Source organism: Phodopus roborovskii, unplaced genomic scaffold, assembly GCF_943737965.1.
Source record: "Phodopus roborovskii unplaced genomic scaffold, PHOROB, whole genome shotgun sequence".
Taxonomy (NCBI): Eukaryota; Metazoa; Chordata; class Mammalia; order Rodentia; family Cricetidae; genus Phodopus; species Phodopus roborovskii.
The window spans coordinates 8,829,729-8,845,439 of NW_026126638.1; the positions used below are offsets into that span (position 1 = coordinate 8,829,729).

Sequence of the window (15,711 nt, forward strand, 5' to 3'; positions counted from 1 at the left end):
AACTTACAAGCTAGTCACAGAAAACATTGTGACAGAATTTGAAAATTATACTTTTTATTATAGTCACATAAAACAAAGTCAGTTACACCGGATTGTTCAAATACATTGGTGAGTTAAAGCCTCCAATGCTTACAAATTTTATACACACTTATATGTATACATATAAATACATACATATGTAAAAGATATATATTTTCTTCTAAAATAAAGTGCCCAAATCTTAACATGGGGCAGGAAATGGAGAAAAGGGCTATAAACTCTTGGCAGTTCCACAGTTCCTTTAATCCGCTGAGCATCCACGTTCAGGTGCAATGAATTTTAATCACCCATCCTTTCCCCCAATTCTTCCAAGGGCATTAATTCTACCCAAAGGTGAGAAGATTAAGGACACATGTGGCCAACTTATTGTATCAGAGGTTGACTCTGCTGACTGCATGGGATTCAGCCTTGGTTTCCAATGGGGAATAATAACTAGGTAGCATAATTTTCTTATTTAGAGGGTTATCTCCCAGTTATGGTGCTAATAGAGTAATATGCAAACCAGGTGTTGTTAATTTTAGCTCCTTTATAACATGCAGCGATATGTGGTTCGGTACAAAGGTTCCTGGTGTTTTCCATCATCCAGGCTTCAGGGTGCAAAGACACAGCAGGATGTGAATTGTGGGTCTTGTTTCTTTTGCTACTAAGGAAATTATAATGGAATTGGACATGTAAGGACCAATATAGATCATTGAGAGGCCATTTTGAATCGAAATGGTCAATTACATTACAAAACAAAAATCAGTGGTAACATTTCAACCTAAAAATGAAATAAAGGGTTAAAGAAAAACTGCAAAAAAAAAAAAAAAAAAAAAAAACCAAAACCAAAAAACAAACAAACAAACAAACAAAAAAGCCTTACTTCAAAAGGAAACTAGAGTTCTGTTCCCATTCCAATTGCTGAGCTACCCTTCGCAAGTTCTCACTAGACATTACAAAACGCTATGGCGACCTTTGCAGTATCCTACAAGAAACAGAATCTTAAAATGCCTTTGAAAAGATTTCAACTTATTTAAGCAAGGCAGGGATGCCTAAAATTAGCTTCTGCAAGCCTAGCCACTTCAGCATCTTTGGTGGTTACATCTTCAAACTACATTAGCACGGATCCTACGCTAGCAGGTAAGGGAGAGACTGTCACAGCATCAGGACCGAGGACACTGGAGAACTTCCCAGCATATAGCAGACCAGGAACCATGACAAACCCGGACATTTCCCAAAGTCAGAATGAGGAGAAGAATATTTCGCTAGTGTTTGGAAGGGCAAAGGAAGAGTCAGGAAGAACTTCTCAATTTTCAGCATGTCTTGGCAGGGCCTCTAACTACTGATTTTGGTGAGCATCTTGTTAATCGCTTGCTTGACGTGCGTGGTGGAGCTGCGCCGCCTGGTCTTGCCTTGCACCATCTTCCGGCGACGCACCTCTCGGCAGAGCTCATAGAATACCTCGGTGATGTTCCCTTCGCCCGTGCAGGCGGAACATTCGTAAAACGCACATGCCAACTCTGTAGCTAGCTTCTCCCCTTCTTCGGTACTCACTTGTCTGGAGTGGTCCAAGTCTGCCTTGTTTCCGACCAAGATGAGAGTTACGTTTTTGGGCTTTTTTACTTCGTCTAAGATATTCTTCAGCGGCAGAACTTCTTCAAAGCTCCCTCGATCAGTGATGTCGTAGACCAGCACGAAGCCTTCCCCCCAGCGCATGTGGCCTTCCCTCTGGATGGTGTCTTCCTGTGGGCAAAGAAAGACTCGTAATCAGGAGACCTGGGCCTAATCCCTATGTATACACTGCTATTGCCAGAATAATCCCTTAATTACATCTCCTCATGTCTGTTTGTCATTAAATGCTTTGGCTGTTTTCCTAGTGGAGCTTATTTTCTTAATTAGTTTGGAAGGTAAGTACAACCCACCCCCATTTGTTTTAATGTCCTCTCTGTATTATAGACACAAAAACCAGTGCCATGCTGTATAGAATACACTGTTTAAGCTTGGGGATCGGGATCCCCACCCACACACCCTGACATCCCAATCGGTGTTATACAGTAGTAGGTACGGTGAAACTCCTCCTGCAGGGACTCTCAGAATGGTGACTTCTCCATGAGGAGAAGACTGGCACAGTCTGAAAGTTTGCTGGCCGGGTCTAGAGGTCCATGAATCTGTGATCCTAGTACTTGGGATGCTGATGTGAGAGGATGTCATGTTCAAGGCCAGCTTGGGCTACGTGGTAAGATGACAAGAGACATTGTGTGTGGGAAGAAAGACAGAGGAGGAGGAAGACAGGATGAGGGAAGGAGAGAGAGAGAGAGAGAGAGAGAGAGAGAGAGAGCATTGTTTTCATAGGTTCAGTATCTTCTAGAGGCTTCTGCCTGTTGGTGTATCCATACACAATGAGGGACTGATGAGAAGGAAAGGATATAATTAATTTCAGGAGCATTTCCTGGATTAAGCACTTTAACTCAAGTCTTCTTAGCGGTCACTGGTCATAGTTAGAGCTCCATGGAAATGCCCGATCAGCTAACCATCACCTTTGTAGTCATTTCTATAGGCAGGAGCTGAGTCTATGGGACCCTTTGTAAGACTTGATCTGATTAATGTCAAAGGAAATTTTCCAGCAGATTAGCAGGCAAGCATCTCCACATTGAAGTGTGAAATGCACAAATAGACCTGTGTGTGATCGCAGAGACTTGGAGCGCAGTGTAGACCCGAGGGCTCTCTCAAAGACTTACTTTGCAATGAGGATATTAGTAATTCCTTTCAATAGAGATACTTATTTAAATTCATCCGAACTTTTCAAAAGCATGTTTGGCTGTAAAAGCACATGAATGCACTGACATCCCCCCCACCCGCCCCAATATAGAGGGAAAGTCTACCCTAGATGGTCTGCAAGTCTTGTAATATTTCTAGCACCTTCTGGAAGTACGGGGTTATCCACACAAGGATATAATTACACATGCATTGAAGTATAAAGTGCCAAGAAAATGGAAGGGATGAGGTGTTAGGCATGTAAAAGTCATGCACAGAAAAATCCTTTGACTTTTTAAAAAATATTATACATATCATACATGTCTCATTATTTGATGCAGAAAATACTTAGCTGAATTTCTATTCACCTGGCCAGCCGTATCTAGGATCTCCATAGAAACAACTTCATCATCGATGGTTGCCTGGTGTCGGTAGGTTGACTCTAAAAGAATGAGGACACACAAAGGCACAGGTGAGATTCAGTTTGATCCTTGAAGTCAGAAATTAGGCATGTGAGGAGCAGCCCTGCCTTTGTAGCAATGCAGGGGTGGGGTTGCCCAGGGAAGAGCGGAAGGACAAAGAAGCAGGCACCACCATCTCCAGAGCTTTGTAAGAGCAGGAACTCCAGCGGTCTGCCTCCTCCATCCTCTATCCTTTCCTCAAGGCTGCATCTTGTTCTCTAATGAGGCCACCCCCCCCACACACACACACACTGGTGCTCTTTTCCATTTACATTGGATGAGATATCTACTTCTAAAGCAAAAAGGGCATTTTCCATACAAAAAAATACATGCTGCCTTGATATTCCTAAGATTCAGTTTTGTTTTGTTTTGTTTATACAGAAAACCCTATTGTGTCTTGTCCTAACTTCAACCCTGTAAAGATCATCAACGTTAGAGGGAGGTGGTAGGTAGGATTGAAAGACCAGGTTTTAGTCAGAGTCCATGATAGGGAGACAGATAAAGGTGGCGAACTTCCAAGATGGCTGGCCTCTTCCCCTCCTCCCTGACCTGAGGCAAAAGCCTAGTAGCTTAAAACAAAAGCTTTTTTTTTCTCTCTCTCTTTCTCTCTCACCAGTAAGAGGCCACTGTGGCTGAAGGACCTGACAAGGCAAGACTGATCAGGACATGTTTACTTAAGGATGGAAAAATTTAGCCTAATTCTCCCTAGACTCTGCCCACTAGCAGTGAGTAGGCAAAAGGGTGGTTTATGGACAGCACCTGTAAGTAAATGAAAACAGGAAATGAGCCTTGTCACACTACCCAGAAGCCCTAGCGAAAGCAGACTTCCTGGGAAAAGCGCCGGCTTTGATAGTTCAAATTGATTGGTCCACTCTGGATGCTATGAGATGATTGGTTTATGATGCGCGGGCTTTGTTGTAACCCTATAAAAGCTGTCTGAACCCTGTACCCAGGATTCCCAGTCCCCAACTTCCACGTGGAGTATGGCTGCGGACCCCAGTGCACTGGAATATAAAAGACCTCATGCTTTTGCATCAAGACCATTTCTCGTGAGTGATTTTTTTTTTGGGGGGGGGCGCCTTTCCTGAGTCAGGGCGTGAGGGTTCGTGCCCTCTGCGGGTCATTCATTTACATAACAGTTGTACTCTAACCAGCCATCTTGTCTTTGTTCAAATTAACCAACCCCAAATTAGGGAGGGGAGTCCTTCAAAGGCTTTTTAAGAAGTCTCCTCTCTGAGCTACACATGACTGTTCTGTCTGCTGCATTGTGTATATTTCCTCACCTCTAATAAAAGCCTTTCTTTACTGGCTGAGTATGTCCCCTGCTTTTGAGAATTTCCCTCACTACTTCCCATCATACTCGAGCTTCTGGGCCTTTTATTTCCTTAACTTAAAGAGGAACAAACAAAAAACCAAACCTGGTCAAGACCTCTAGGCTGTAACATGTAATGCGAAGCTATCTGGGACCCTGAGAGAGTAGGGGGCAGCTGAGCTTGTATTGGTGGATGAAGAGTGGTAACCCAAAGTATAAGGGGTCTGAGCAGATGGAATAACGCAGATTCCTCCTCCATGTTGCCCGATCAAAGCAGAACATAACAGCCACAGTCTCTGGGTCCTTAGTGGTCCCCAAACCCGGAAGGTTGAGACCGTGGCAGGTACAAGAAGCCTGGCCAGCCGTGGAATTCACACACTAAGCAGTGTCAGCCGCTGCTGCCATTTGTAAACGCTGCAGCACAGACCAAAGAGCCCAGAGTGACTGATTGAGCTGGTGGAAGTCACACTGGGGGCTTTGCTCAGAGGGCATCACCAGCTGCTAAGAAGGAAAGAAATATGTATAGCACATTGGTAGATCTTATTCTTTGTAAAGATAAGCCTCCCTGGAGAGAACAAAAGCCACAGGGTTGTGGAAACAGCTGAGGTTGTGATGGCTAAGAATTTCCGGGAACAAGAGCCAGTGAAAGTCTTAAGACAAAAACATCCAGCAGAATGTACCCATTACAGTGAAATTCAAGGCTATTGATGATGGGTGTGTGGGGGGGGGGCAGAGTAAGAGGAAAACAGCCCACTTCCCGTGAAGGGGCATGGCTCAGTTAACACCGAGCTTCCTTTCAGTGAAACTGAATTCAAGGACATTGGTGGCACACAGCAAATCAATGAAGCTACATCAGAAGCAACCCAGAATTGTAATTCATCCTAGAGGTCCTCATGTGTCCGTTCAGGACCAAGTTGAGACAGAGATCAAAGGCAAGTTTAACTAACAAACATTTCCGGAAACAAGGGGCAGGGCTGGGAGAAGTGAGCTAAGTACTCAACTCCACAAAGTCGGAGAGGGAAGCCAGAATAAATAAACAATGATGCGAGGACAGAGCTCAAGCCATCACCCATCACAGGTGCCAACCCCACTGGCTGCTGGGACAAAAGCAGTAACAAGAAAGCAAAATTTGAGAAGTGTAGGCTCATTATATATTTGGTTATAAAACCAGGAATTCTGCCTTTTTTAAAAAAAATCTCCATTGAGAGTGCTGGAGAGATGGCAAAGCGTCTAACACAATTACTAACTGGGTTTTTGATTTTTCAAGACAGGGTTTCTACATTTAGTCTTCACTGTCCTGGAACTCACTTTGTAGACTGGGCTGGCCTCAAACTCAGAGACCTGCCTGCCTCTGCCTCATGCATGGGTGCTGGGATTAAAGGTCTGTGCCACCACTGGCCAGCCTTCCTTCCTTTCTCATCACCTACTTTTTACAGCCTTTGGGGACTACTTTCCTGTTTTCTTACAGGACACAATTGCCTATCTAAGGCATAGAATGCAGAAAGGAAGCTTGCTATGGGCAAAACTTAGCAACAATACTGTAAATGGTCACCGCTGGAGCCTGCATAACTCAAGCCCTTTAAAAGTTGTCATTTTAAAAGGACACTACATTCAATATACTTGAATAAATGTATTTTGCTTCTCCTCCCTCTCCTGGAAGTCACGATGCACACACTGAGAGCATGTGGGGTCTCAAGGGAAGGGTGTCCAGGCCTGCACTCTTTTATATTAAGGGAGAGGCTCTAGTTGGGTGACTGAATCCCTCGAAACGCCATTTATAGCAGCTACTGCTCTGCAAGTGTTTTCCCAGTGGTTTCCTTTCTTCTTGAATCTTTGGGCCTGAGGAGAAGTCCAGCTGGCTGCACACATGCTAGGCATCCATGCCCTTCTGCTCCTTCCCCCAGGCTGTTCTTCTGCGCCTTTTGTACTGACTCCCCTTTTCAAATGGCTGGCATCCGCCCCACAGCCTGGAAAACAGAAACCCACACTCCCATCCATCTCTGCACCAAAATCCGTCTAAGAGGAAAGGGCGCTTTTCTTTGCGGCTCCTGCGATAAATGGGCTCAGGTCTCAGCTGCAGAAGGCCACCGCAGGGGGCAGCAGACAAGAATGAAACTTGCATGAAGTTGTGCAGTTCTCTGGCTGTTTGGTAACTGTAACGAATGGGATGAAATACAGGAATGAGGGAATGTCTGCTGCAGACATAGCAGCGGGTGGTGGTGAACCATTTTCATCCAGGATGAATACTGTTTTCACACTGTCCTGAGCATTTTTTTCCTTCGTGTGTCTTTCTCTCACTATGAACTCATTTTCTCTACGTGCGAGACATTGAAAATATTACCAAAAGAAGTAAAATACTAGATATGAATGTGTGAACCTTTCTGACATAATTCTAACAAAACACGTAATTTTTGCTCCTTGTTTTAAAATTCAAAAGAAAGCTGGGCATGGTGAGGCCAGCTTGGTCTACAGAGTGAGGACCAGGACAGCCAGGGATTTGTCTCAAAACACTAAAACAAAACAACCAAAGGTTACCCATGTGTGGACTGTTTCCACATGTTCTATTATCTTTTCATTAACAAAGATGGTAGCATGGGTTCTTTCTTTGGAGGGCTGGGGGTATGCTTGATTGATCTACAGCCAAACACACTCAAAAAGTTATATTCTAAAACAGACATCAGTTTCATAATTGAATTCGGTATATTAAAATTATCTTTCAGATTCCCACATGTGAAGGAACACAATTTAAAACATTTTTAGGGGCTTGGAGAGGTGGCTCAGTGGTTAGGAGTGTATATTGCTCTTCGAAAGCACCTTGTTTAGTACCAACCCCCTATCTGACAACCTCCTCTCCAGGTCAACCAGATGTCTGAAAGTCTCAATGGGTACCTGCACTCATGTGCACATTCCGCCGTCCCCAACATATAACTAAAAACAATAAGAATAAAGCTTTGAAAAACATGCATCCCATGACACTTCTGTAAAGAGTGTATTTTGTGTACTTTAGCAAGGTTGGACACTTGGCCATTTGTTTGCAGTTAATTCTTGGACTACACTGATTTTGCACATTTCATCATGTTAGTATGGCCTGTTGGCCAGTGCTGTAACAGCAGCAGTTAGCAACATGGCTTTATGCTAGGGTGGAAATTGTTCTGAGTTGGGTTCTGGCCAGACTACAAAACCCATCATGCCATCTTGGATGCAGTCTTGCTTCTCCAGCCCTATTCGTCCAATGCCTAGCTCCCATTTCCCTGCAATATTGGTACTAAATAGTTCTATGGCATGCCTGAGCACTTCTGCTTTGGTCTCTCTGCCTGAGAGCCTTTGCAAGCAGAGAAGCTGTGAGACAGGCAAGATGAATCAAGTACAGAAGCAATGAGCCAGTGGGGTGCACTGCATCTCCCAACTCCTTCCTGAATTCCGGGCTGAACTTTTACTGTGCACAAGGACAGCAACCCTGCATTGTAACGCACGCAGTGTGCATCATCTTCTTTGTCCCAGGACACTAGTGCTACTACTAAGAAGCACCCCTCTCTTGCTCTGTCCAGGCCTCCAGCATACACCCATGGGCAGGGACATACACAGAATTACAAGCTTTTCTCTGGACTAGTGTCTCACAGCATTCCTTGAGGGTAACATGACTCTGCAAGGCGGGATTCAACTCCTGATTAGGACTAGACATTTGTGGATTTTGTTTAGTCCTCAGCCGGAATCCACCTCCCACCGTAGAGTCTGTTCCCTGATTAAATGGGCCACATCCAAAATCTGATGAACTTCAGGGGCAGTTTTTGTTGTTATTAACAAATCAGGGATGAATCTGGCAAAGAATCCACTGATGAGATGAGAAAAAGTTGCAGAAAATGAGAATCATTCCATATAAAGGATTGTGGGGTTTTCTGAGACTTCATCCTTCAAAATACTTGCATAAAAACAAAAACAAACAACAACAATAACAACAAAAACCTCTTTGTAAAATGGGAGCTTAAGTCTGTGTAGGCTCGATTCCCTTCACCCTCCCTCCACCCCTTGCTCGGACCTCTAATTAGAATCATCATGATAGACTCTTTTATAAACAAATTCAGCAAAAACACAACAGCAACAAAAGTCCCTGGCTCTTAGACTCACTGACCACTACAACAGTCTACTGATTAGATATTGTAACGTTCCCAGCCATCAACTGGGAAGAAAGGCCAGTTGAGGAACTGTGTCCATCAGTCTTCTGGCTTACGGGCCTGTCTGTGCTGCTTCTTTTGGATTGCTATTTGCTGCAGGAGGGTCCAGCCCACTGTGGGTGGTACCATTCCCAGGCAGGTAGGCCTGAGCTTTAGTAGAAAGACAGCTGAGCAAGCCATGGGGAAGGGTTATGCTTCAAGTTTCTGCCTTGGTTTCCTGCCTGGCTTCCCTCAGGGAAGACTGTGATTTGGACACATAATCCAGACACACTTTCCTCACCCTTGGTTATGGTGTTTATCACAGCAATAGAATGCCAATCCAGGACAAAGAGCAAAGTGTTTTCTTCATAGGGCTGTTTAAGAGTGGTCACTATTCTGTTTGTTAATACGTGGGATGGAGTTCATATTTCCAAGCTTCTCATGAAACAACAGCAAAAGTCCAAAATCAAGCAACCCACTTCCTCAAGTTCTGAGGAGGGGACTGACATCAGAATTCAAGAGGACAACTCCCCCATCCTCCTCCCTCTGTCTCCTTCACAAACACGCCACTCTGCTTGGAAATGTGGCTATTTTGGTTGCTGGCTGTTTTGAAACTTGTGAAGTAACCACAAATTCCACAAAGATCCAGTCTTTCCTGATGGGTGTGGGATGTTAAGCTCCCAAATGCTAACTTCTCTAGAATCCACTGGATTGAGGTTTCCTGTGTGCTAGAAAATTAACAGGCTTTCAATGTACACGCCCACACAGATCCAGGCTGCAGCGTGCCAGCTAATGACAGCATCACCTGCCAGTGAGCTACCCACCTGTTCCTCCTGAAGGTGGAGGAAGGCTCTGGTTGCTTAGCAGCCAGGGTCCTGGCTGAGCAGCACAGTACAAGGTTACTCCCCAGGAAAGGATGGCTACAGATAACCAGTGCAGGCTCATTTCCTAGTTATATCTGTGACTGTTGAGAATGAATAAAAGGAAAATGCTTCACCACAGACTAATTAAAAATAGTTACTAGTTACGTTACTTACTAGAACACATTGAGAGAGAGAGAGAGAAAGAGAGAGAGAGAGAGAGAGAGAGGGAGAGAGGGAGAGAGTTAAAAAGTCAAGATTTTTTTGTAAGCTTCATCCTTTGTTATGATGTGTGGAGAATGTGAATATGTAGCTTCCAACTGAATTCCTATGAATTGTGGAAAGTACCACATAAAATTTATATAAATGAGAAAAATACAAGAGAGAGTATTTGCACAGCTGGGAAAGACAACAGATCATTGTTCCTTTTAAAAGCCAGGTTCATCTTTATTTCGAAATGATATAGAGTATTGATATACCTGTAAGCAGCTGAAAAAATTTCTCAGGAAGTAATTACTCCTCTCCCTAACTCTGTGGCAAGATCAGAAAATATACAGGGAAGAAAAGGAAAAATGAAAGAATACTTTTTGTATTTTCCCACCAACAGAATTGTTCAATAATGCATGCCTATAAAATAATTTTAGAAACTTAAATTATTAAATAATTTAATTCCTCCTTTTATACTTAAGCCGGGGAAGTATTGTGTGGTGGCTTGAAAGAAAATGGCCCCCCCAAAGGAAGTATCACTGTTAGGAGGTGTGGCCTTGTTTGTAGGAGCAGGTGCAGTCTTGTTGGAGAAAGGGTGTCATTGTGGAGGTGGGCTCAGCAGTCTTATATGTACTCAAGCCACACCCAGTGAGACAGACCTGTGGGTCAAGATGCAAGAACTCTCAGCTCCTTCTCCAGCACCATGTCGGCCTGCACGCTGCCTTGCTTCCCATCATGACTATAATGGATTGAACCCAATTAAATGTTGTCCTTTATAAGAGTTGTTGTGGTGATGATATCCCTTTATAACAATATAAACCCTAACTAAGACATATTATGTGGGTCTTTTGTGTGTGTGTGTTTCTTTTCCTGTCTGTGTTAGGAAGATATATTTAGGTAAGCAAAATCAGAAAATATTACCTTGTATTCTCATCTCATTCAATAGCTAATGTCTTGGCATATAACTTTTCATTTTTCTGTGCATCTTCATGGATGTATCTGGTGATATTTCTGTCCCAGATACAAATCTGGAAGGTTATGATTATGTATTTACTAATAAAGTCACTTGTGATAGTCTTCTAAAAAGCAGAGGCAGAGGAGGATCCTTGAAATGGATATAAGTCAAACTCCTGTCTAAAAGATTGAACGTCATAAAATATGAGGCTTCAAAATAATTTATGATTTCAACCAATTCCAATCAGTCATGCCATGCTATCAGAATCTCTGAAACTGACCTAGAAAAATGCATCTCAGACAGCAGCCAAGATAGCATTGTCTGAGAGCAGAGGAGAGCATTCTGTGCTCTCTCAGCACAGAATGGAGCTGGGGGAGGCCTCATTGTTACTCACAATGGCTGAGTTATGAAAGCAAGCTAGGTACCCAACCGCCGAAGGATAGACAAAGGAACTGTGTGTGTACACACAAGGAGATGCTTTCTACTTACCCAGAAGAACAGAGATATTCCATTTCAGGAAAATGGATGCAACTGGAGATGACTATATTAAACAAATCAAGGCATCCTCAGAGATAGATCCATGTGTTTTTTCCTCCTCACTTGAGGTTCATAGATTTTATATAGATGTATGAAATTATATGGGTCTATATGGCATGAACGTAGAGGCAAAGCTGTCCAGAGGAATGAAAGGAACTAACAGGAGGAAGGAGTGTTTAAGGAGCAGGGAATGGGGGGATTCAATGCACTGCACATGCCTGTGTGAAGTGTCCTTAGGCAGCATGGTACCACAAATAGCACATATGATGAAAATAAAGACAAGATAAAGAGGATGGCATTGGATGTTTCAACTGAATCCTACTACAAATGACTTGGTTTCTGAAGATGGCCTTAGAAGTCACATGAAGAGGTTGAGGCTGTGCAACTAATGACAGGAAATCTGATGTACGATTGACAACAGTTGTTGGGTCTTCATGTCTACTCCTCACTACAGTAAGTTCCAGATAGATTCTAAAGTTGAACACTACAGAAGTGAATCAACAGGACCATTTATCCCTTCCTTGTTCACATCCTCACCACATCTGACTACGGTTATTTATGCTCCTACTCTTCTTGAGGGCTAGCTCAAAAATGCGGGGGCTTGAGGTGGGGCGATGGCTCAGTGAAGTATAGACCTGGGATTGTATCCCTAGAACCCATAGAAATATCCAGGCATAGGGGCACAGTTCTGTAATCCCAGCACAGGGGTACCAGACAGGAGGGTCCTGGGGGCTGGCCAGCCAGTCTAGCAGAAACGGTAAGCTTCATTCAGATACGGTGAGAGATCCTGTCTCAAAAAATGAAGTGGAGAGAAACAGGAGAGGACACCCAGCCTTTGACCTCCATGTGCATAAGCAAGCGCTCCCACCCCGCGATCAGAGTCTGCTAACTGGTGTCTCTCTAGCACCTGAACTACAGGGCAAGTGCAGAGAAGGCAGTCAGAATATGTGTGGAGTGAAGGACTAAAACAAGCTAAGTGCAAGGGGCAAACTCCCTCTTGAGCTGCACAAGCAGCCTCGTGCATCATACATCTGCAGGGAATTGCCCATGTGAAACTCGATACTGTGTACAAAGCATAGGTATCAATAAACACTAAATCAAAACAGTGGAACTGGCAGGATGGCTCAGTGGGCAAAGACAGTTTCTACCAAGCCCAAGAACCTGAGCTTGATCCCTGAAATCCGTATGGTGAGGGGGAGAACTGACTCCTGCCAGTTGTCCTCTGCCCTCCACACATACACTATGACACATGGACAACACACACGCGCGCGCGCGCGCACACACACACACACACACACACTAAGAAAAGCACCTAGGAATAGTCTTTACCCATATTTATGCATAAACACAATTTCTTCCTTCTTTACCTACAAACACCACTTTGGTCTGGTCATTGGGAGCTAAAGGTATGGAATAAGGCTTCCTGATCACACTCCCCCGATCACACTCCCCCCATCACACTCCCCCGATCACATTCCCCCTGATCACACTCCCCCTGATCACACTCCCCCCTGATCACTGTGCAGAGGTTTGCTCTTATGGTGACATGCCCTTTTGTCCCACCCCAAATGCTGCCCGAGTCACCCTTTCTCCCGGTAGGACAAGGTTGCATATTGGATCATATTGGATGGGAGAGCCAGCATCCTGTGGAACCCAATTGCTTCTCTGAGGATGGACTTAAATTCTTCATTTCTGCACTAAGTCCTGCAGGGCTCAAAACACAGGCTGTGAGGCACAGTGCTGGCCTCTAGGAGGGTTTCCTGTGTGAAGAATTAAACATTATGCTTTCAAAACAGCCAAAGGGGGCTTAACAAGGGTGTCACAGACATGTCATGCGTTTTGGACGCCATAAACACGTTGGAGGAGGAGGTGAGGATAACATGAGCGACGTACCTAGGGTTGGATCGTATTCCCAGATGAATCGTTTCGTCAGAAATCTCACTACAATAGCTGTGGAAGGAAAAGAAAGAACACGTCAAAAATGGGCTCTTGCTGGAGTTCTTACCCTCCTACAGGAGAGATTCAGGCACCACCAGGCCCATTCCATATCCCCTTGGCTACGGGCCCGGATCACCTATGATTATTTCCATGCACCTCTGACTCATATGGCAGCCTCAAACTTGGGTGGTGTTTTCATATGCTTGTTGTTCACAAATTTACAGCTTACACTTATTCTTCTAGTCACAGGCTTAAAGCCAACCAGCAGAGTGTGTAAAAGCACACAGAAAAAAATGTCAACAAAGTCTTTAATTCACATTCACAAGTCTCTGGAGTTTGAGTATTGATAGAGATTGACAAAGGTGAGTTAAAATTGGAAAAGATCACCACTACTAGCCACAAGCCACAGGCCGACAATGTTATAGAAATGTAGCTATCTGAAACTGAGAATTAGGAATTCATGACAGCTCATAAGAAAGTGCCCAAAGCTGGGTGCGGCCATGCATGCCTGTGTCCCCAGATGTGCTGAGAGGAGAGGGGACCAAAGACAGGAATTGCTGGGCGCCTTGTCCCAGGTCTCTGCAGTATCGAGCCTGTCTCAAAGAAATGCCTGCAATCTCTCCGCTGCTCTGCACTGATTTTAAGTCATGGGCAATCTGGATGATCTCTGGCTGGAAATATGGGCTTGGACAAAGATGATCGATCGGTATGCTGGCACATGCCTGTAATCCCAGCACAGGCAGGGTGAGGCAGGAGGATAGTGTGTTTGAGGGTACCTTGAACTCCATAGCATCTTCCAGGATATCCTGAGCTGAGTAAATGGCCCCTGTCTTCAAACAAAAGAAAACAGAACAAATACACTTAAACACGTGGACATGGTCGCCCTGAAAGTTGATGGGACTCACGTCAGAGAGTCCCTTTGCACTCCTTTCCAGTTCACGAGAGTGCTTGTCAAATCTGAGAAAGTTTCCGAAGGAGGCTGTCACAGACACTAAAAATAGACAAAACATATTGGATCCTTTCCCTGGGGGAGGGGGGAGGAATCACATTCATACTATTTGGCGAATAATTGTGGCAGAGCAGGAGCTTCTTGAAGACCCTTGATGGTCTTGCAGACTCCACTGCACTAAACTCAAGAACCGTGGACACTAGTTTAAAATATCAATTACATCTTTGCTTTTACAAAAATGCCTTGCATGAGCCGCTCACAGATACTCCTTGAAAGGACAAAGATAACTGGTGGCAGGCCATGGCCACCGTGCCTGTCACAGCTTTTAGGATCAGCAGAGAAGTGTGTCTCTTTCTCTCCTCCTGTTTCCTGTGAGCTGTCACAGTGCACAGTGCCACACGGCCATTGTCAGACAGGCCACAGCTATACGAGACTTCACTGCTGGTGACTGAAGAGTGAAAAATGCAACATTCTTTCTTAATTGCAGAGTGTGAGACATAACTTGAGCCAATGTGTGATCAGAGCCTGAAGTGGCATGGCCAAGGTCTCTGTCAACCTTCCCACAGGGAGTATACTTGTGGTCTCCACTGTGCCCTCTGCCTGTTACTGGGAATTCTCTCAAGAATAAGGCTTTTATTTTTAAGGATTTTTTTTTTGGCATGTATGAAATGATAAGTACAGATAGACACTTTTCTCTTTTAAAAATAAAAAAATGTTAGCCTTTAGTCTCAGCGCTTGAGTTCTGGGGCAGCCAAGGTCACATAGTGAGACCCTGTCTCAACAACAAAACCATGTTAGTAAACAGAACTGGCCAAAGGATTTAAAGGGCCCCACCATTAGTTAGAATGCTTATTTTAATTCTAAAGACCAATCTATAGGAAGTGTTTGTGTCTGTAAGTAAAGATGTATTCAAATAAGCTACTTAAAAAGATATAACTGGCATTTCTCAATTCCAAAGCCATTTAAAATTTAATCATTTTTCAAAATATGTCTGAACTATATTAGACACTTCACCGCCTTTCAAAATCAAGCATTCTGAGCATAATTGCATCATTTGATGATGTCTGGGTCTAGCAATATGGTTTGAAGGAAGTTGTGCAAAAGACATCAAGAATGCTGGCTTGAAGGTTTTGAATATGTATAGACAAGTTTTACATAATGTTACTTTGTCCCTCAGCTGTGGTCACTAGGACCATTCTTAATGGCACATTGTTATTCCCTGCTGTCACTTTTATTATAGCAAAGACTTGTCACCCTATTATGAAACTTGTATATAATACAGGAAGAATTTGGATGTGTTAACTCCAAAGACATTTCTTATATTCATAAAAAACATAACTTGGGCTGGCAGGATGGCCTGATGGGTAAAATAGCTCACGGCCCAAGCCTCATGACCTGAGTTTGATCCCATGGTGGAAGGAAAGAATCAACTTTGGAAGGTTGTCCTCTGACTTCCTCAAGTATTCCACGGCATGTGTATGTCCACACACACACATACATACCACACAACCACAGTAAGGAAGTACAGCTTTCATCTACCTTCAAGACATCATGCTTGTTGTTGGTAAA

At 43.9% G+C, this 15,711-nt stretch overlaps 1 protein-coding gene across 1 annotated transcript in view; it reads right to left on the bottom strand.

Annotated features, from left to right (window-relative positions):
- Positions 1 to 892: 892 nt before the first annotated feature.
- Positions 893 to 15,711, bottom strand: part of Rerg (RAS like estrogen regulated growth inhibitor) — a 93,219-nt gene continuing 78,400 nt past the window's right edge. The window contains exons 2-4 of the mRNA XM_051173152.1: positions 13,149 to 13,205; positions 3,141 to 3,214; positions 893 to 1,761 (exon numbers count right to left, since the gene is read on the bottom strand). Coding sequence (XP_051029109.1) covers positions 1,354 to 1,761; positions 3,141 to 3,214; positions 13,149 to 13,205 — 539 coding nt within the window. The 3' untranslated portion in view covers positions 893 to 1,353. The remainder of the gene's footprint in view (positions 1,762 to 3,140; positions 3,215 to 13,148; positions 13,206 to 15,711) is intronic.